This window comes from Chrysemys picta, chromosome 14 (genome assembly GCF_011386835.1).
Source record: "Chrysemys picta bellii isolate R12L10 chromosome 14, ASM1138683v2, whole genome shotgun sequence".
NCBI classification, from domain to species: Eukaryota; Metazoa; Chordata; order Testudines; family Emydidae; genus Chrysemys; species Chrysemys picta.
Genome location: NC_088804.1, coordinates 27,421,503 through 27,443,369, shown reverse-complemented (window position 1 = coordinate 27,443,369; position 21,867 = coordinate 27,421,503). Strand labels below are relative to the sequence as shown.

At 42.9% G+C, this 21,867-nt stretch overlaps 1 protein-coding gene across 3 annotated transcripts in view; it reads right to left on the bottom strand.

Annotated features, from left to right (window-relative positions):
• TERB1 (telomere repeat binding bouquet formation protein 1) overlaps window positions 1–17,904 on the bottom strand; it is a 40,358-nt gene extending 22,454 nt beyond the window's left edge. For all 3 annotated transcript variants that reach the window (XM_042852153.2, XM_065567243.1, XM_065567244.1), the window contains exons 1-10: window positions 17,802–17,904; window positions 12,749–12,859; window positions 12,354–12,482; window positions 11,082–11,213; window positions 10,361–10,421; window positions 10,155–10,270; window positions 9,875–9,997; window positions 8,077–8,229; window positions 7,181–7,312; window positions 5,384–5,509 (exon numbers count right to left, since the gene is read on the bottom strand). In XM_042852153.2, coding sequence (XP_042708087.2) covers window positions 5,384–5,509; window positions 7,181–7,312; window positions 8,077–8,229; window positions 9,875–9,997; window positions 10,155–10,270; window positions 10,361–10,421; window positions 11,082–11,213; window positions 12,354–12,482; window positions 12,749–12,859; window positions 17,802–17,835 — 1,117 coding nt within the window. In that variant the 5' untranslated portion in view covers window positions 17,836–17,904. The remainder of the gene's footprint in view (window positions 1–5,383; window positions 5,510–7,180; window positions 7,313–8,076; window positions 8,230–9,874; window positions 9,998–10,154; window positions 10,271–10,360; window positions 10,422–11,081; window positions 11,214–12,353; window positions 12,483–12,748; window positions 12,860–17,801) is intronic.
• Between the last annotated feature and the right edge of the window lie 3,963 nt (window positions 17,905–21,867).

Here is a 21,867-nt window from a genome sequence, read left to right as displayed (position 1 = left end):
TGCTATTTCAGGTCCAGAAGATAGTCTAGAATGAGAGGCACGGACGCTTGGAGGGGAAGCATGTCGTGGAGAGCGCACCAGCATGAGAATCACTTCCATTTAGCCATATACGTATCCCGAGTGGAAGGTTTCCTGCTGCCCAACAGGATCTGCTGCACCAAACAAGAACAGAGAAGTTCAGAGTGGCTCAGCCATGCAGCATCTATGCCGTGAGGTGGAGGGACTGCAGGTTGGGGTGACTGAGGCGGACGCGATCTTGCGTGATCAGGTCCAGAAAGAGAGGCAGTGGAATCGGGGCGTCCACCGAGATCTCTAACAGCATGGTGTACCAATGCTGCCTAGGCCACACTGGGGCGACCAGAATCAGTCATGATCTGTCCCTGCGCACCTTGATCAGGACCTTGTGTACAAGGGGAAATGGCGGGAAGGCGTACAACAACCTTCTCGTCCACGGGAGTAGGAAGGTGTCTGGGAGAGAGCCCGGGGGGGGCGGCCCTGGAGACGCCAGGCACTTCCGGTTGCTGCGCGAGGCAAACAGGTTGACCTGGGGAAATCCCCACTTTAGGAAGATGGAGTGGATGACATCGGGGTGGAACGACCACTCATGGGACTGGAAGGAGCTGCTGAGGTGGTCCGCCAACGTGTTCTTGACCCCTGGGAGAAACGACACCACCAGGTGAATGGAATGGGCTATGCAGAACTCCCAGAGTTGAATGGCCTCTTGACAGAGGGGGCAGGAACGAGCCCCCCCCTTGCTTGTTGATATAGAACATGGCCGTGGTGTTGTCTGTGAGGACCGCCACACAACGACCGTGCAATCGCTCCTGAAAGGCTTGGCACGCAAGACGCACCGCCATCAGCTCCCGTACGTTGATATGGAGAGAGATCGGACAGGACCCATAGGCCTTGCGTCCAGATGTCCCCGAGGTGAGCGCCCCATCCCAGGGCTGACATGTCCATGACGAGGGACAAGGAGGACTGAGGGGTGTGGAAGGGGACTCCTTCACATTTGGGTCTAGCCACCATTGGAGGGAGGCCAGGACCCCTTCTGGAACAGTGACCACCAGGTTCAGGCTGTCTTGACCTGGGCGGTAGACAGATGCCAGCCAGGCCTGCAGCGGTCGTAGCCGAAGTCTGGCATGTCTGGTCACGTATGTGCAGGAAGCCATATGACCAGGAGACTCAGGCATGTTCTTGGCGTCGAGGTTGGGAAGCTTTGAAGGCTCCAGATGAGGCCCGTCAGAGCGTGGAAACGAGCGTCCGGCAGGAGGGCTGAGGCACGCACGGAATCTAGGATGCCCCTGATGAATTCTATTCTCTGGGTTGGTTCTAGAGTTGACTTCGCTGCATTGATGAGAAGACCTAATTGAGAAAACATGTCCGTGACCACTTGAACGTGGGATTGCACCTGTTCTTTGGTGCGACCTTGGATGAGCCAGTCGTTGAGATACAGGTATACCTGTATCCGTCTCTGACGAAGGGAGGCTGCCACGACTGCCAAACAGTTGGTGAACACCCGGGGGGCTGTGGAAAGGCCAACCAGAAGGACCGTGAACTGGTAGTGTTCGCGGTTGACCACAAAGCAGAGGAAGCATCTGTGTGCCGGATGGATTGCTATGTGGAAATATGCATCCTTCATGTCGAGGGCAGCGACAGGGATCCAGGAAAGGTATAATGGTACCCAAGGAGACCATGCGGAACTTCAACTTTACCATGAATTTGTTGAGTCCGCACAGGTCCAGAATAGGCCGAAGCCCGCCCTTTGTCTTGAGTATTAGGAAGTAACGGGAGTAAAACCCCTTGCCCCTTTGGAACCTCCTCCATCGCCCCCATGGATAGGAGCGTTTGAACCTCCTGAATGAGGAGTTGCTCGTGAGAAGGGTCCTTGAAAAGGGACGGATCCCTGAAGAGGGACGGTGAGGAGGGTGGGAAGAAAGAAAATTGGAGAGAGTATCCCCTTTCCACCATGCGAAGAACCCAATGGTTCGTGGTTATAAGGGACCAAGCATGGTGGAAACGAGATAAACGATTCAGGAAGGGTGGGGTAGGATCCTGACCGAGGTCCGGTACATCGTCGTCGAGCGTCCCTTCAAAAGTTTTGCTTAGGGCCTGCTGAGGGCTTGGAAGGGCTTTGGCTGGGTTGGTGGTTGGAGGGTTTCCTCCTGGTATTACGCCCCCGCCTCCTATAGAAGTCCTGCCTCGGCCGAGGAGGAAGATAGGAGTGTTGGGGCTAAGGCTTAAATAGCTTCTGCTGGGTAGCCGGTGTATGCATCCCCAGCGATCGCTTTATGGCCCTTGAGTCCTTGAGGCTCTGAAGCCTCGAGTCAGTTTTGTCTGAAAACAGGCCCTCTCTATCAAAGGGGAGATCCTGTAATGTTTGCTGAAGCTCCGGTGGTAAGCTAGAAGCTTCAGCCAAGATATACGTCTCATCGCAATGCCCGAAGAGAGGGTCCGAGTGGCAGAGTCTGCGGTGTCCAATGCCAGTAATGCAGTCCTCACCATAGTCTTGCCGTCTTCCACTTCCACCAAGGCCCCAAACTCCTCTCTGGACTCCGAAGGAACCAGCTCCTTGAACTTTAACATGGAATTCCAAGAGTTATAGTTGTATTGGCTCAGGAGCCGGACAGCTGACGGTGGCCTTGGAGGGAGCTGAACAAGAAGCCCCTGACGGAGCACCCTGGGGCTGGTGGTACGCCCAGGGCGTCCAAAAGGGCCATTGAGTAGACCCTTGGACCGGACCTTGTCCCTGCGCCTGCCAATGAGCAGCCCCTGAGTTCAGACGACTGTGAACCAAATGGCGGCAGTCGGATAGACACGACCCCGTGTCCGACTCCGTTGAACGAGAGGCGGAGCACGATGGCCAGGGTGGTGCCAAGTGGGTCTGCACCAAGTCACGTCGACACGATGGAGATCAGTACCACGAAGATGGAGAGCGCCGCCGCGAGGGGGAACAGTGCTGTGACCCTAGATCGGTGCAGGGGTCTGGACTGGTGCCAAGATCTGGACCTAGTCCTCAATGGTGATCGTCGTTGGGAGTGGCGTCTGGACCGAGATCTGCTCCTGGACGGTGACCGGCGTACAGAGCGGTGCCGAGAACAGTGCCAGGAATCTGATCGGTGCCGTGAGTATGACCAGCGCCACAAAGGAGAGCGGTGCCGGGACTGCGAGTGGCGTCGGGAGCGGGAACGGTGCTGAGAGCGGGATTGGTGCCGTGGCTCAACTGACAGTGCTGTGTGGATAAGGGCTGGCTTGCCCCAGGATGGGACCAGACGAGCAGGAACCAGTGTCTTTGTCTGCTGAGGGGATACTGATGCTGTCATAGCAATCAGTTCCCTTGCAGTCGCAAATGTGTCTGGAGTCGATGGCAACTGGACTTCAACCACGCTATGTGTCGGGGAGTCCAGACGCACCGGTCTCAACAGCTCTGCTCTCGGTGCCGGAGTCAACAATGCCGAAGTCGGCACTTGTGCCCCGGCCACTTCTCTACGGGATGCGGCGCCGAGGGTGGATCCAGGGAGGCTGGTGTCTGCTGAGGTGGGCCAGCCTTTTCCGGTCTAAGGTGCCACTTGTGACCAGGCGGGTGGGAGCGATGCTGGACTGATGATGTCAGTTGCGGTGCCGGGGAACGCCGGTGCTGCGGGTCTCTATCAGAGTCCAACCCTGGTGCAGTTCCTACTGTTGCCACCGGGGCGCTTTGCACCGAAGCGCTCGGTGCCGGGTCTTGGCGTGGTGCTGGAGGTTAAGGGCTAAGAGTCTCCTCCATGAGGAGCTGTCGCAAACGAAAGTCCCACTCCTTTTTAGTCCAGGGCTGAAAACCTTTGCAGATCCTGCACTTCTCGATCTGATGAGATTCCCCCAGACACTTTAGGCAAGAGTCATGGGGGTCGCCCGTTGGCATGGGCTTGGAGCAGGATGCGCAGGGTTTAAAGCCCGGAACCTTGGGCATGAGCCCAAGCTACCGGTGGGGAGGAGGGAAGATCCCTGACAACCCGCTATGTAGAACTATTTACACTATAACTATATAAAAACTCTATAACTATACTAACTATAAACTATTAAACTATTAACAGTGTTGAGAGGAAAAATGCTAGGGAAAGTGGAGAGCAGCAAAGCCGAGCTCCACAGTTCCAACGACTGTCATGGGCAGTAAGAAGGAACTGAGGGTGCGCTGGGTTGGCCGGGGTATATATCCAGGGCCATGAAGGCGCCACTCCAGGGGGCTCCACGGCCGACCCACCGGGCGTTGCTAGGGTAAAAGTTCTCCGACGGCCGTGCATGTGGTGCCGCGCACACCTAATTGGAATCGATATGAGCAAGCACTCGAAGAAGAACCTGAGCTTATAAAAACTGGTTCACATGTTAGAACAAACTGAATGTTACAAATATATTTTTATAAGTAAATTAAAGATAAAATAGAGTTTTCTAATGAATCTGTTGCATTCAGGTCACGGCACTGAAAAAATGCTTGACCACATCTCATTTATAAAAAACAACAAACAAAACTCAGCCACAGAACACACTGAAAAGAGTATAACGTCTTGCCATAACTGTCAATTCTATTATTTTTACCTAATATAAGCAGTAGAAAGAATCAGCACCTAAACGGTTGGTGGAGTTATGTCTACAAATTAATCAACATATATAGGACACCACTTGCTGCTAAAAACCAGTTCTGTCTCTAAAGACAGTATCGCAGGTTGGAGTGAGGCCAAGGCTACCCTTGCAGAGCTAATTTAATAGGATTGCCAGGTGTCCGGTTGGCGTGGGGCTGGCAGGCTCCCTACGCAGCTCTGTGTGGCTCCTAGGAAGCGGCCAGCATGTCCCTCCAGCTCCTAGGCGTAGGAGCCCATAATCCATCCCACACCCCAACCCCCACCCCAACCAAGAGCCCCCTCCCACACCCTGAACCCCTCATTTCTGACCCCACCCTGGAGCCAGCATCCCCAGCCGGAGCCCTCAATCCCTCCTGCACTCTAACCCCATGCCTCAGCCCGGTGAAAAGGAGTGAGTGAGGGTAGAGGAGAGCAAGCGATGCAAGAAGGGGGGATGGACTGAGCGGGAGTGAGGCGGGGGGGCAAGGGTGTTCAGTTTTGTGGAATTTGAAAGTTGGCAACCCTATAATTTAAAGGGAATCAGCCTTTTGTTCACAGATTATGCCCGCACATTTTTGCATTCAACTGAATCTCTGCAATTTTTCTTTCACCCCCCCTAAATGTTATAATCATTCTATGGTGGTAAATATACAACTATTCCCAAGGAAAACAAAGGTTACTGAAGTGCACTGCATCACCAACCTGCTACGGTTATAATTATTTTGAAGGTTTACAAATCTTAAATACTGAGAACAATGAATTTCATTTTTTTAAAACAACAATAAGCTTACTGATTTGCTTGCAATTTTGCAGCACAAAAGTAGCAGCTTTGTTTACTTCTTCATCCTGAGACTCCGTTAATAACTGAATCATAAGTGGAAGGCCATTGTTCTTAAGCAGATCATACTGATTTTCTTCTAAAGAAGATTAGCATTAAAGGAAAATAAATCAGTTTCTAACTTGTACCATGGTTTCACAGTTTTCTTACATTATCTTTAGAAGACAGTATAAATAACTTTAAATAACATTCAGCAAAACGTTTCTTTTTATCATGAGCCAAATTCATTAAATCGTATCTGGGTAATTTCCGTATAATGCATGAACTACTTTATATGAATTGCTTTATTTATTTTTTGTCCAGTTTAGGAAGCAATTAGGGATGATTCATAACTTCTAACTTACTGTATGAAACAGTCACTTTAAGCAAATCCAATAAGGATTGAGTCAGCTAAAAAGTAAATACTGCTAATTCAAGTGAAAAATACATAGTTATCCATAATTAAAAGTCTGCATTAAAAAAAATCTAGAGTTTAAGATAATAAAAAACCTGTATATTTATTAAATGGGACCCAAGTGAATTTCAGTTGTTGACTAGGGCCTTATTTTTCATTAGGGTTCTTGGTTGTTTTATTTGTTTTTTGCACTAAGGTAGCTGCATTAGTGCAAACCTCTCATGTACATGTGAATAGTGTAAACTATGATTTACAACTGTCTGGATTACTCCAGTTCGAAATCTGCATTGGAAGCAGAGCCTATCGAATCAGTTCTTCCCTGGGCAAGAAAAGAACCGTCGTCCCATGCATAATTCATGTAATCGTCTAAAATTGTGTTTTCTAAAACTATGCTAACATTTGCATAACTTTCCAAAAACATTTTTATAGTTCAGACAGGATCTTAAACTCTCTAATTATATTGGATCTTTTCTTTTCTTTAAAAAAAATCCTTAACTCTGCAAACAATAACATAATAAAATAAAAATTCTCTTCTTTTATAAGATCATAAAATTTATATTTGCAATATATTTTCCATGGAGCAAAGCCCTCCTTTGATTCAATTAGTTCCTTTACAGCCCAATCCATCTCCTGTCGAAACTGTCAAACTGCCACTGACTTCAAAGGAAGCAGGATTAGGGCTTTACAAGATATTCTCTGTTTGACAGATTCCAGAGTGCCCTTGAGAGAAAAGCAAACAATATAAACAATCAATCATCAGTATCTTGCAACTATCCACGCAGTTTGCGTTCATTGCCACAGGGTACCAACTGACAGTCTGAGTTGGGCAACTTTATTTTGGACAAACACTAAAATGTCAGGCAAAAGCATTTCAGACAAAATCCTGTTCTCACTTCCAAAAGTAATGCTATTAAATTCAGTAAGATTATTTATAGGTGAAATTTATCCCTGTGCAAAGGGTCAGCACAACATCTATGCTCCAAGTACTACTGGAGCAGTTAAAATAGGGCTTAAGTGGAACTTACATGATGCATATGTCTTGTTCTGGCCCTCTGGACAAGGTGAATTTCACCCTATGTGAATGAGGTGAACAGGATTTGGTACTTTGAGTGCTCCTCATGAGACTCTACTTTCTTTTAACCCTGAAGATACTGTATGTTGTATTGAGATAGCAGCTCTTCAAAACCAAAGATAGAACACTACAGAAAACTAAACCCTTTTCTTTGAATTTTAATATTGAATTGAATTATGTGGAAGAATTTTGCTTTGAGTATTTTAATGAAAACTGCTGAGGAATGCGGCATTGAAGTGATTAAAGCCACAAACCAAAATTCATAACAGAAATCAGAATCTTACCACAACCTTCTGTGCAATGCCCAATTGTAAGAATAATACTAATTTTTTCTCCTGAATCCAGAGTGTCAGAAGTCAGCAACCTCAGTAGCTTAGACACAATGTGATACTTTACCAGGACATCACCAACAGCAGCTATTAGTATAAAATAATTTAAAGAGACAAAAAATTAAACTAAACAGTAAGTACACAACACAATGCAATACAAATACATTTTCTTTTTCAGGATGTCCTCCATATCCCTGAAGAAGCCTTGAGATTGCCCCCATTTCTCCCCTGCTCTCACTCCAACATTTGAAGTCAGTATCGCCTCCTTTCAGTGGACCAGTCCTGTAAATGCTCTTTTCCAGCCCCAACACTGTGCCATCCCCCAAATCCTGCTGCGGAAGAAGCCCTGATGAATCAGGGTTCTCCAGCACACCGGGGAGTAGACCTCTGGAAAGGTTCCCCAAATCCTTTACCAGATTCAGCACATGGAGAACTCACTGCAATTGGAGAGGACATGAAGATCTAACTCTTAGGTTTATCAGACATAAGATCCTCCCCATAGAACAACTGGAGAGGCTTCCTATAAAGAAGTCAAGCTGCTCCAAAGACTTAGGGGCACCTAAATTTGTTTGTGTATCTATGTGCTAAAAATCAAGCTGTTAGTCACCCCTCCATGTCTCTGCAAATACCAACAGGTGCAGGTACATTTTCGTCACTCTTTCTAATTTCAGTTGGAGACTGTTTAGGGAATTCTGACATGTAAAACTGTATTTTGCACATGTGCAATATATGTACACTTATTTGCCATTTCATGCCCATCTACATACTTTTCTTCTAAAATCTAGCCTTACTAATTTATTTCTAGAAATACCATATATAGATATAAAAATGTTTGGGGTCCATTCACTCACAGTTATCAGTAATGCAAGCATCTAGAGTCTTTGTTACCACTACTGCAAGTTTTGCGCTTGAGTAACTTCTAGATGAATCACGGACCAGCTTGATAAGTACTTCAGCTAATATGTCTAATCCACCAACAGAAACAAAGTATTCTTGTACATATGCTTAAGGAAAAAAGAATAAATACTGAATTGCAACATTTATATCTCTATTAACTAAAACAATATTAATAAAGCAATGTGGTAATGATTTTTTTGTGTATGCTAATTTTCCTGCCATCAAACACAATTCCATCAATACAACATAATCAAAATTGGAAATATAGAAGAGATGGCAAATTTAGAAATGTATTTTTCATAAGAATTATAGAAAATATACAAGCATAACATACACATGTAAACAATGTACTGGTGTTCTGCTTGATTTCATTTAGTTATAGCCATTATTTTCTGTGTTGTAATAATGATGAACTTACCTTTGGAAAATCAAAATGGCGCCCAAAGAATTTTACAGATTTTACTAACTTGAAGCTAATGGGACTATCTGTGGAGTAAGTTACTACTCGACATGAGTAAAGATATCAGAATCTAGCCCTTAAAGTAAATGTCACCATGTGCAAAGGAACCACACAAAGCCCTCTAAGCAAAAGATTGTTCCAAAGTAGGACACTTACAGTCTGCTGGACAGAGTCTAAAGGAATGCACTGAAATAGAGAAGGACGGTGTGACAAAACTGCTAGTGGATAGAGCCCGCATACCATCAGCTTTTATACATCTTATACAATTCAAAAGAAACTCTCTTTACCTATCTTACCTAACTTCTATTTAACAGTAAAATAATTGATTAGCTCAACAGAAAAGCATTTTGGAAATGCACATGAAAAAAATATCATAAGGGACTGGGGACCGTAAAAGTATCTATGATGTTTGTTCTGATGCAATGTTCTCTTGTGGTATAACCAAGTGGTGGCAAGAGACAAAGAAAGGACAGAATCCTTAGAGAAAGACTCACCAAAGGCAAAGGTGCTTTTAAAAGAAAACTGCATACATTTACCTCAGGAAAGCAATATAAATGAGAAATATTTCTCACCATGTTTAAACTGAACTATATTTGAAAACAAAGAGCCTGATTCTTTGTTGCCCTGCACCTTGTTTAGTCACTTACCCAGCACAAAGTGGATGCAAAACACTACTATACTGATCTGTTAGCATTTTTACACCTATGCTGCACTCTTTGAGGAAAATGACTAAATAGAGTCTAGAGCAATAATTTCTTCAATGCGAAGTTTTTAATTACAGTTGGTATTTCTAAGATTACTGCTGACAGTAACCATCTTACTGAAAATTCCAGAGAGGTTTCATAAGAGTAATATACACAGAGAGAGATATTCTCGCAAGCTGGATACCTCTAAGCAAAATGATTCATGACTAGCTGGCCCCAGCACTCTACCTCCCCACTCCAGCAGAATGGCTCCATTGGAGCTGATCTACCAGAACCTGGATTATTTTTTCCTAGGAATCTCCATGAGACCAGTAGGGGGATGATGTGAATGTCTACTCCTGCCTCTTGTTCACCCTATCTCTTCGCCCAGTGCAAACCCTGGACCTATAAGTGTCCTCTGTGAGGTTTGGAGGAGAAGGGACAATGACACAGAGGTAGCTGATCCATGCCTTCTGCGAAGAAGGTGGAAGATCAGTGAATGAATCTGGGGAGATAGGGAAAGAGGAAGAAATTTAAAATGTAATTATTGTTTCCAATGAAATGTAGTTCCATGAAATCTAAATTCTTGACCGGATGTCATGTACTTACAATTATTAGCAACTGTAAGTCCAACAAATGAACAAATAGGACGAACTATCTCAGGCTTTATGCAACTTTGGAGCCAGTCTTTTGCATGTGGAAAAACTGAACAGCAAGTGTTTTGATTGTCTTCTGTAGAGATGTAAAACAAACAACAACAAAAATCTAAATATAATATATAGTTACGTTTATAGACATGCTAGAAAATGGAAGTCAGATGTCACTTTTGAAAAGTGTTCTTTTATGTTAACTATCATCTTATGTTATACAATTATTTAATAATAGTTACCATTTTGAGGATTATTAACACATGCACACAGAGTACTGCAGACTGAAGACCACAGCTGATAATACTGATTAATATTTTCATCTGACAGATTCATCTCAGATATTGAAAGAGATGTTCTGTTAAGAAAAAAGCAAACATAATGGCAAAGATGACTTAGGACCTAAATAGTCTGTTACTTTATATCTTAACAGAAACTGTTTATTTACCTGAATAATTGTAGCAGAACACCAATGCAGCCTGTTTCTCTGATGTGAGTTTGCCCACTCTCTATAAATGACCATATGCCAGTATTGGGAGAGACAATACATAATTTTAAACAAAGTATTAATACTTTAAATGCCATTTAAATAGTTCAGTTTTACTTCAGCTCCCTTAGTAAACCATGTACAAATGAACAATGTGTTATGTACTTTCATCCTTAACTGTACAGCAACAAAAAGTGCTAACTATGTTCTTCAATTTTTATAAACTATAAGAACTTCTAAATTAATTGTTACTTTGTGTTTTAAACCATACGTTTGTACAGAGCCCAGAAGTATGGGTCCCTCTGGGTGCTACTGTAATACAAATAATAATTAATAAAGATCAATTGTTATGTTTCAATTTCTCTACAAAATGTGAGAAACCCTCATTTTGCATTACGTTTTGCTAAAAACTACATGTAAGTTTCTTACACAAATAAGATAAAGTACTTTCAACATTTAAAAAAACCCCCGCTAATATTTGATCTACTTGTAACTGATTTTGAGATCATCTAAAAGTAATCTATGTCACAATTAATCTTTATATACTAATCGTACAAAATATTAATGAAATCTTGAAGTCATGATAAACAGTATGGGCTGATAACCAGCAGTGTGTTTTAAAGTGAGTTACATAGTATTAATAATTTAATGGTATTTTTACAAGTGAATGCAAAATACTTACTGTTATTTGAAACCAGTACTAATATAACATAAACAGACATTCTTTTCAAATTCACACTAGAACTCTTATTAGTTAAGAGGAAAATGAGGTCTTCAAACAATTCAGATGTACACAAAGTTTGTTGACAGTAAACTGAAATCAGAAAATGAATTATCGGTATATTAATTCCTATTAAGCCATTTACAATTTCTATTTATTTAGGCAATAAAGTCTACAAATTACAGACTGATAAAAAGATTCTGTCTAAAATATACAGACTGACCTATACTGAAAGGCTGTCAAGAGAAAAACAATTTTCAGGACTGAATCAGATATTAAAATTTAAATATTTCATACCATTACTTATTTGTAAGGCAAAATTTCCTCTCCTCTCTTCCCCCAACCAACATATCTGAGAGCCAGACTGAAAAGTCTTTTGACCCTTCCATAGATGTGACTGACAGCAACCTTTCCCCCAAATCAACAAGGTGATACATACACTTAACCATAATTGGGTCATTTTATGGAACAAAGTATCAAGTCTACTTGAAAGCTCCCATTCTAATTTCCCTCCTCATGGCATGGCACTAATTCAGAAGTTCTGGGATATCTGTTTCAAGACATAGGACATTAGAAATTCATCTTACCTAGCAACAGTTTAACAGTTACTAGGCAGAGTGTAGCTTCCAGACTCACTCTGAAGGATCAATTCTCAAATCCACTTGTCAGTAACTTTCAATGTAACTTGATAATGTAACCTGCAGGTCTTTGCCTAGATCCTCAGTTGTGACCAATATGTGCTAGGTGCCTCTGAGGGAAGAGGGCTGCAAAAGAGCTATTTGCTGCTTCCTGATCCTGGAGCCAGTTCTGAGGCATGATACCGAGCAATCTCAGACCATCATGACAGTGGGAGACTGAAGAAGTGCACCACCCTGCTTTTGCTCACCCATGCCCTCTACACCAGAGCCTATAAGTGGGGCTGGTGATGTAGCACCAGCCACTCCACCCAAGAGATCCCCCCAAACCAGAGGAATTCTCAGCTGCCCATTTAAGCTGGCTTTATGGCCCCTTTGAGCTTCCAGAATGGAGCAAGTATGGAACAGCAGAGTCAAGAATCTGGTCCCATTTGTCAGGCTGGTATCTGTTGTAACCTGATAAATAAATATATCTAAAACTACATTAAACCATTGGTTGATATGATAAATACAGGCAGGAGGAGGAAAACTTAAATTTTCAGGAACAATAAAGTGCAGTGATATAGAACTTGGAAAAATAAATAAAAGTATACATTACCATTACTCTCCATTACAACTGCTAATGTAAATAAGGCTGCTTCCTTTACTATGCAATGCACACTTGACTTTGCAAGGTCACTTACAAACATCAAACCACCAATCTCTCGGAAATAATCACTTGCGTCACCTGTTGCATATGCAGACACAATGAACAAAAAGGGAAATTTATCTTAGGTACTAATTTGGGAATCCAAAAACAATCAGCAGTATGGAATACATGTTTCCAAGATGTTATACCTTTACAGAGTCTTATGACTCCTAGACATTATTTTAAAAAGTGACAATGCTTAATATGTACTATGAAAAAAAAATTCTAGTATTACCATATTCAAATATCCCAGATAGGAAATAACAAATGCCCCAGTCGAAATGTCATGGTAGAATACTTCTTACTGTTTTGTTGGCAGATTGAATAAATAGTGATCAAGGCCTCTTTTTGAGAAGTAGGGCTGTCCATTTGGTATTTAAGACATTCAAGCAGTAAATTCAGATCTGTCTTCATCTCTTTGAGGAAAAAAACAGTTTTAGAAGAATTTCACAGGAAACATGTATGTTTTCTTTTGAATGCACCTTTTTAAATTGACGATTAATTTTTATGTTAAGACTCATAAAAATATGCCACCATCTTCTATTTTGAAGAGAAAAAAAGAACAATCTGAAGTTGAATCTTTTTTTTCCCCCCACCTAGCAATAAAAGTTATGGACAGCCCAAAAATGTGTCTCTAAGTAGTTTTTGTTACTAGATGATTATTTTATTCGCTAATGGAACAATCCCCTTTTCATATTCACCTTATTGCCTTCAGTAACAAAGTTGTTCTCTAGCTGCAAAATTAATTTAAACAGAGACTATGGAATAATGAAAGACATACAGGTTGAAATCCCCATTGAAACCCCACTGAAGTCAATTGGTGTTTTGTCATTGACTGCAACAGGGCCAAGATTTCATCCACAGAATGTGATCTCTACTAGCAGAATTTAATCCTGGATCAGCACCAGAACAAATTTTGATTTATTAAGGAATACTGGACTGGCCCTATTTTTTTTTTAAATCTTCCATTGTTTGTAACACTATTTTAGAAGATTAAAATACAGACGATTTTCCAACCAATTTTGCCTTTGTTTATAGTGTTTTAAATTAGAGATGAAATTAATGTGGCTATTTTTATCTAACACTAATAAAAACAATCCCTTTATACAGTAGCTGATTTTATCACTTTGTTTTTGCATATTTCCAGGAATATTATAATTAAATGTCACTGCAGAACCAGCTTTTAGACTGGGGTCAGCAATGTTCGGCACGCGGCTCGCCAGGATAAGCACCCTAGCGGGCCAGGCCAGTTTATTTACCTGCTGAGGCAGCAGGTTCAGCCGATCGCGGCCCCCACTGGCCGCGGTTCGCCGTCCCGGGCCAATGGGGGCGGCGGGAAGCAGCGCGGGCCGAGGGATGTGGTGGCCGTGGCTTCCCACGGCCCCCATTGGCCCGGGACGACGAACCGCGGCGAGTGGGGGCCACGATCGGCCGAACCTGCCGCATCAGCAGTTAAATAAACTGGCCCGGCCCGCTAGGGTGCTTACCCTGGCGAGCCGCATGCCAAACGTTGCCGACCCCTGCTTTAGAAAAAGAACTATGTATTTGTTGGGCCTCCCCAAATTAATGGTATCTGTATTAATTATTTTTTTTTCTATGATTGATGATAATGGAGTCTCCCATCAAATTCAACAGATGAGCTACAATCATTTATTGTGGGTCCTGAGATAAGTCCAAAGACCAATTTCAGACCTGCTGCCCCATCCGCAAATGCCACAGGTAAAAACAATTGCAGATGAAGGTGCATTGCTTTTAGCTTTACACATTGCACGTCTCTCCTTCATTGCAGCAATCTGTGAGCTCTCGAAGTCTTTCAGTCCAAGGTGGCAGAGCTGCCGCTATCAGGTCTTATTGTGGGCTAAGAGCTCCCAAATGTTGAGGTCAACATTACAAGACTGGGGGTGGGCCGTCAGAGTGTCTTTGTAACATTTTCTTGGTCTGCTCCATTGGTGACAACATAAGGAGTTGAGAAGCAGCCTTGGTCAAGAACACAAACCTGTATTCCTGCATGAAAAAAATTAATAATGTTGACAAACTTATCAGAGCAATTGAACTTGTGGAGAACTTTGCACTGGCCATCTTAATTTATAGAGTCAAAGGCCTTAGTAAGATCAACAAAACCTATATATAGGTCTTGATTCTGTTCATGACATTTCTCCTGAATTTGTCAGAGTAAAAAGATCCCATCTTAGGTATCACACCCAGGACAGATGTAACATTGGATTTCAGGCAATATCTTCTCTGCTAGTTGATAATCAGCCAGTTTAGCATGATTCAGGTGAATATCTTTCTTGCAGTGGCAAGGAACGAAATGCCACGATGGTTATCACAAGATGCATGAATGCTTTGCTTTGATAAAGGTGAATAATACTGGCATCTTTAAGTTCCTGTGGCACAGTTTCCTGTTCCAAAAACTTTTAGTAGAGGCCAGTGAGCTTCCTGACAAGTCACGGCCCTCACATTTGAAGATCTCTGCAGGAACCATCTGGACCTGTTGCTTTGTCGTTTGACAATTGCTTAACAGCTTTCCATACTTCAGATATGTTCAGTGGAATTACAAGTTGGTCATGAATTGGAAGTTATTCAAGACCATCAACAGCTGATGCGGTGGATGGGAAGTTCAGAACCTTATTAAAGTGTTCAGCTCATCTTTTGAGAATTTGTCCACAATAAGTCAGCAGCAGTGACTCATCTGCATTCCAGATAGGGATGGTACCATTAGCTTTCATTTTCCACCAGCTATTTTTCCTGTGATGAAGCTTAGCTTGCACATTGCACTTTGTATAGGAATAAGAACTTTTTAATAGATGAGTTTTTATCATTTATCCATAATGTGTGAAGACCATACAAGGATGTCAGGAGTTTCTTTATCTCAGCATCATTTTCATCAAACCAGTCCTGATGCTTCGTCTTTATAAAGCCAAGGACTTCTTTACAGGGCTGGCTCCAGGTTTTCTGCCGCCCCAAGCGGCGGGAAAAAAAAAAAGCGACAATCGGCGGCACTTCGGCGGCAGATCAATCGCGTCACTCCATTCTTCAGCGGCAGTTGGGCGGTGGGTCCTTCACTCCCTCTCTTCCTCTTCGGCAGCAACTCAAAGAGGAAGAGAGGGACTGAGGGAACCGCCGCCGAATTCCCGCCGAAGACCCAGACGGGCCACCCCAATAGCGGACGGACTGCCGCTCCTTTGTATTGGCCGCCCCAAGCACCTGCTTCCTTAGCTGGTGCCTGGAGCTGGCCCTGCTTCTTTAAGATGCATCAAGCATTGTTTCCTTAAAAGATGACCAGGAAGACTCAATGTTTATTGTGTCCGCCTGAGAAAGCATATAAAGAACGTCATCAAATTCTTTAACAAGCCTTGTACATGCGAGCTCAGATTTCAACGCTTGCACTTCGAGCATGGGTACTGCAGATTGACAACACTGGTGCTGTTTTAATTGCAAGATAAGTGTCATTTTGCATCTCGTACAGATGATCAGACCACATGCATGCTCCGCACAGTGCATGGGTGATTTTGATATCCCAATGGTCACATTGCCATATGACATAGTCAATAAAATGCCAATGACCAGAGTGGAAATGCATTCATGTTGTTTTGTGCTTTGTTGAAATATCGTGTTTATGATGAGTAACTCGTTCTGCATGCACTTGTAAAGAACAGTGCGCCATTTAAGTGCTCTTTCCCCACACCACATTTACCAATTACTTTTGGCCAAGCTTTGTGACTGTGACCAACTCTGGTATTAAAGTCACCTAGAATGATTAAATTTGTCGTGCTGACGAGCTGATTTTATGGCCTTGTCGAAATCTTTGTAAAATTTTTCTTTGACATCGTCAGAACATGTCATCATGGGTACATATGCACTGAGGACTGTTACATGACATACGCATGTCAAGGTGAGGCAAAGGATCATCTGGAGATCATTTATTCCTTTTGGTACACAATCAAGAGTGCATGCAATAAATGTCCGAATAGCAAAGCCTATCCCTGATAGTGACCTCTCTTCCGCGAACATGCCTATCCAGTAAAATGTGTATCCAGCACCCAACTCTTCAAGACTGTTATTACCTGGGAGACGTTTCAGCAAGTGCAGCTACATCGATGTTATATTTGACAAATTCTTTTCAAATGACTGCAGTATGCCTTTTGAGCCCATCAGCATCATCAGAAAGAGTGTAGACATTTTTGGATGCAGAGTTCAGTATTTTTTGTGTGATATTGTTTTTTACCACACAACTGGATGACCAGATAGTTGCAGCACACTAGCAAGCTGATAATGGAGTGAATTATGTTTAGGGATCCTTTCCTCCCCCTTCTCTGGATTGGGAAGTGAAGCACTATTCTTAAAGAGGGCTGCTCTGTAGTCAGTGACAAATGACCACATCACTCACTCTGCCTGCATGCAAGTTTGTGACTAGGGACCCCAGCAGCATCCTCTGCCTGTCTCTGCCACCACATGCCCATCACCACAGGACTTTCAAAGAACAGAATTTAGAGGACTTTCCCCATTAGATTATAATTATAAATTACATCAAATGCTGGGTCTAAAATCTTGACCATGACAATGTACTGTATAAATAAAACCTTCAAGGACAAATCAGGAGAAGCTGGGTGTTTGGTATAGCAAATTCTCTTTTAGGGCTCAATCCTGCCAGGTGCTGAGTGCCCTTACTCTTGCTGAAGACAATTGGATTTTAGGACACTCACCACTAACCAGGACATAATCTCAATAATTAAGAGACTAATCCAACTAGCACTGGGAGTTGGACCACATCCTAACGACAGATGAACTGTTGAGAAGATATGGGCAGATTTAGGCACCTAAAGATGCAGATAGGTGCCTAGTGGGATTTTCAAAAGTGCCTACACATCTAACTCCCATAAGAGTTAAATGCCTATGTGCTTTCAAAAATTCCACTAAGCACATATCTGCATCTTTAGATGCCTAAATACCTTTGAAAATCTGGCCTTTAAGATCGTGAGTGTGCTACCAAGGTGACTTTATTAGTAATTATTTTACCACTTCTGTTAATAGTAGCTACTGAATTTCTCTTAAAACTCACAATGCTTTGGTGATTTCAAGGAATATAAATGGTTAACTGAAAATAGAGATAAATGTGGAAACAATAGTTATCAAAAACATGTGATTTCATATGGACACAATTTAGTGTCTGAAATTATGCCATTAGCTTTGTCTAGTATCTTCATCACAACATATAATCCAAATATATGAATATAGTAGCAAGGCACAAGCAAATTCATCCAGTCACCCATCTCCATGGTAGCCCAGCTACCATCAGAGTCTGGTAAAACAGTGAAAAACAGATTCAGATATGACAAGTGATTCCAGAGATCTTACCACATTGTGTGTTCTGTACTTCTATATTTTCCATTTTCAATTGTATTCCTATTCTTACTCTGCAACTGTAAGAAAAGGCACTTTCTCAGCAGTTCACAAAAAGTGTACACACAGTATAAGTCCATCATGCCAACTTTCTTACAACATCCTCCCTCCTCTTCTGGTTATTTGATTTTTAAACTACATACCATATGACATACACCCAAATCAGTGTGATCATGAATGAAAAAGATTCCCTTCGGAAAGGTATCATTATAAGATAATATACTACTGCAATTACAAGGGTTTTTATCCAATTTCATTTTGTAGACAAAGTAATTTGGTTCTACCATTCTGATACATGTAAAGATAAAAATTCCCAACCTCACACATTTTTAATCTTGATTACCGGTATGTTATTTATCTAAAAAAATCTGCCACACTTTCTCCCCCTACGTCTGGCTGCCCACTTACTTCAACTGCTTGCTGATGATATGGAACCACTGGTCAATTTAAAAACTAGAGTTCAAGTTTTCAAAGGAAATCTATGACCTTCTAGCTCCTGCTGTTACCACTAATGAGGAGCAACCAAATCTTGCATTGCATACACTTATGACTGTTTAAAAACCAGTATGGATCAAAAACAAAGACACTTGATGGAACAGGGACTGCAGAGGCAACTCTTTCAATTAAGATTTTAATATTTAAATGATTAGAAAAATTAGCATATTTTACATAAAATCAGAAAAAAAATTCACAATTTCAACTCTAAAAACAAACATAAGAGCCCTGATTCTTTGGTCCAACAGAGCAGCATTCAGAGTGAGACTTAGGAATGGGGAGCACAAAGATATCTTAAAGCCACAGTCCCCAAAGCTTGGGCCGGTCTGCATCAGTACAGACACTTGCAAGCAAATTAGAGCAGATTGAGAGGTGCTGTAAATTACACTGACTACCCGCAGCTCCCAAGAGATTAATCCAGCAACTGAGAATTCCTGGAGCATAGACATAACCCAACTGCATTTCCTTTTCCCTGGACATGCCAGATGTGCCAAGGGTCAACAAAGGTGGGCCTCAAGCCACTATAGTATCTTTAATCCCCTTGAAGATTCTCCAGCTCAATGTGGGAATTTCAAGGGGGTTGGTTACGCTAATTTTATGGCTACTTAGTGGCATCAGAGTAGTGCCCTTGAGAAATATCACAATGCTATCAGAAAAGAGGACAGTTCTTGCCTTCACTAAGAATTCTTGATCTTCCCTTTCCCTCATTTCCTCACTGCTTCACAGAATGGCTCATGTACAATGACCTTCCCAGTCCCCTTAAATCTGTCAACCACACAAATGACTTGAGAGGGAGAGGTTGAGTTTTTTAAGCAGGAAGGACTCTTCTTCCATTCTCATCCTATTCTTACTATTAAAACACTCTCTCTCTCTCCTGATCCTCTGCCAATGACAGTCTCTCCCTGCTTCCCACAGAGGCCACATTGTGAGGCTAATAGAATACTAGATCCGCTTCCTATTTATTTATTTATTTATTTATTTAGCAAAGGACTGACCTCTCTCACCTTGGAGCTTCAAGTATCATTTTCAGTTCAACTGAAGTAATTTTCTTTAAGTTTATGATTACAAACATGATTTTTTTGTAACGTGCATTGCTAGTTTTGAATACTTTTAAGATCAGAGTCTACTTGAATACTTTTTAAATGGACTTTTTCTGAGAGAGACCATACATAGAATATCATTTTATAAACCTCCCATTGTTATGGATCAGTAGATCTGCTTCATTATAGTATCACAGACCAGAGCCAAGCTGAGTAAGTCACCAGGCTCTGCTGCAGCAGAGAACTTTTGTGAAGCCTATAAGTTTGATATAGGGTAGAAGACAAAAACATTCTTTCTTTTCCGTCAGCTAAGGCTATCCAACCCAAATAATATATTCCCAAATACAGGCCTATTTGTATTTTTGTACAGCAATAAGGAAACACTTGGCTTATAATATTCAGAAATGTACCTACAAAAATGAGTTAAGGGGAATGCTTTTCAAAGTGGATGAGAACATTCCAGACACTCAATACCCGATTTCAGGCTATCATATGAGCTGTGTGACTCAATCATTCTGCTGTAACACCAAATAGAAAGGAAAAATCCCAAATTCTCTCTGGCTACTAATGAAGCCCTTTTTTAAAACTGTAAGTTTTTAAAATCCTAGGGATAGATTGTCAGCTGGTGTAAACTATCACAGCTTCATTGAAATCATGAGTTTATAGCAGCTGAGGATCTGACCTCTATATTTCCAAACATACCAGTGTGTTTATCATTCATTGGTAACAACTTGGTGAACTTACAACACTTAGGATGGTCATCATTTCTGATCCCCTAGTCTGCCACCTATGTGTTCATTCCATCTCTCCCCACACAATGGCTCACATATGTTAATTATTTCAATGTGTGGGGTGGGAAACAATTAATTGCAGGAATCAGGCACAGAAAAAAAAAAAACTATTGGTCCACTCTACCCCACCCCAAACAGATGTTAGGGATTTTAGAGTCCCACTCTAGACAGAGATCAGGCTGCAACTCAAGTGCTTTCCCCCACCCATTCTGCTGAGATGCTATGATCACTTAGAGGTTGCTTGAGCTTTCAGGGCACGCCTGTCCCCTGTACAATCAAAAGGCCTACATGAATATAAGAACAGCCATACTGGGTCAGAACAATGCTCCATCTAGCCCAGTATCTTGTCTTTTGACAGTGGCCAATGCCAGGTGCTTCAAAGGAATGAACAGAACGGGAAATCAAATGATCCATCCCCTGTCGCCCATTCCCAGCTTCTGGCAAACAAAGGCTAGAGACACTTCAGAGCATGGTTTTGCATCCCTGTCCATCCTGGCTAATAGCCATTAATGGCCCTATCCTCCATGAACTTATCTAGTTCTTTTTTGAACCCTGTTATAGTCTTGGCCTTCACAATATCCTCTGGCAAAGAGTATGCATTGTGTGAAGAAATACTTCCTTTTAAACCCGCTGTTTATTAATTTCATTTGGTGACCCCTAGTTCTTGTGTTTACTCCTTCTCATAACACTTCCTAATTTACTTTCTCTAAACCAGTCTTGATTTTATAGATCTCTCTCATACCCCCCTTAGTAGTCTCTTTTTCAAGCTGAAAAATCCGTTTTATTAATCTAGGATGACCAGACAGCAAATGTGAAAAATTGGGACGGGGTGGGGTGGGGAAGGTAATAGGAGCCTATATAAGAAAAAAGACCCAAAAATCAGGACTGTCCCTATAAAATCGGGACATCTGGTCACCCTATATTAATCTCTACTCACACCCCTAATCATTTTTGTTGCCTTTGTCTGTATCTGCTCAGGTAATAGGGACCCTAGGGCAACATCACCTTCCCAGAGTCAGTGTGTGTGGCAGGGCCGCGGGGGGGGTGGGGTGGGGGGGGAAGGGCAAGTGGGGCAATTTGCCCCAGCAACTTTTTTTTTATGGAAGGGGCCCCTGAAATTGCTTTGCCCCAGGCCCCCTGAATCCTCTGGGCGGCCCTGGTGTGTGTGGGGAAGACAGGGGGAGCAGCACTCCGGGCAGCAGGCCCTAGAGCCAGGCACACTGGCCCCACCGTTCACGTAACAGGCTGAAGGGCAGAATGACCCCTTTGCCCCTTCCCAAAGTTACTGCTTGTCCCTGGGCTTGTCCTAGCTGTCACGAGGCTCCCAGGGTATGGGTACACTGCAGTTTGACACCCATGGGTGGCCCGTGTCTGCTGATCCGGGCTCATGGGGCTCGGGCTAAGGGGCTGTTTCACTGCGGTACAGACTTTGCAGCGAGCGCTGTGACCCTCCCACCTCGCAGGGTCCCAGAGCTCAGCGCTGCAGCAGGAGCCTGCACATCCGCACACCACAAGGAAACAGCCCTTAGCCCAGGCCAGCCGCGGATGTCCAACTGCAGTGTAGACATAGCCCAGTCACCCCATTAGCAGCTCTGCTCTGCTCTGCTCTGCCGGCACCACCAGCGCCCACGAGCTGCAGGGTGTCGCCTGTTTCCCGCCCAGCCGACGGAACCAGCCTGTGTGGAGAAGGGGCCG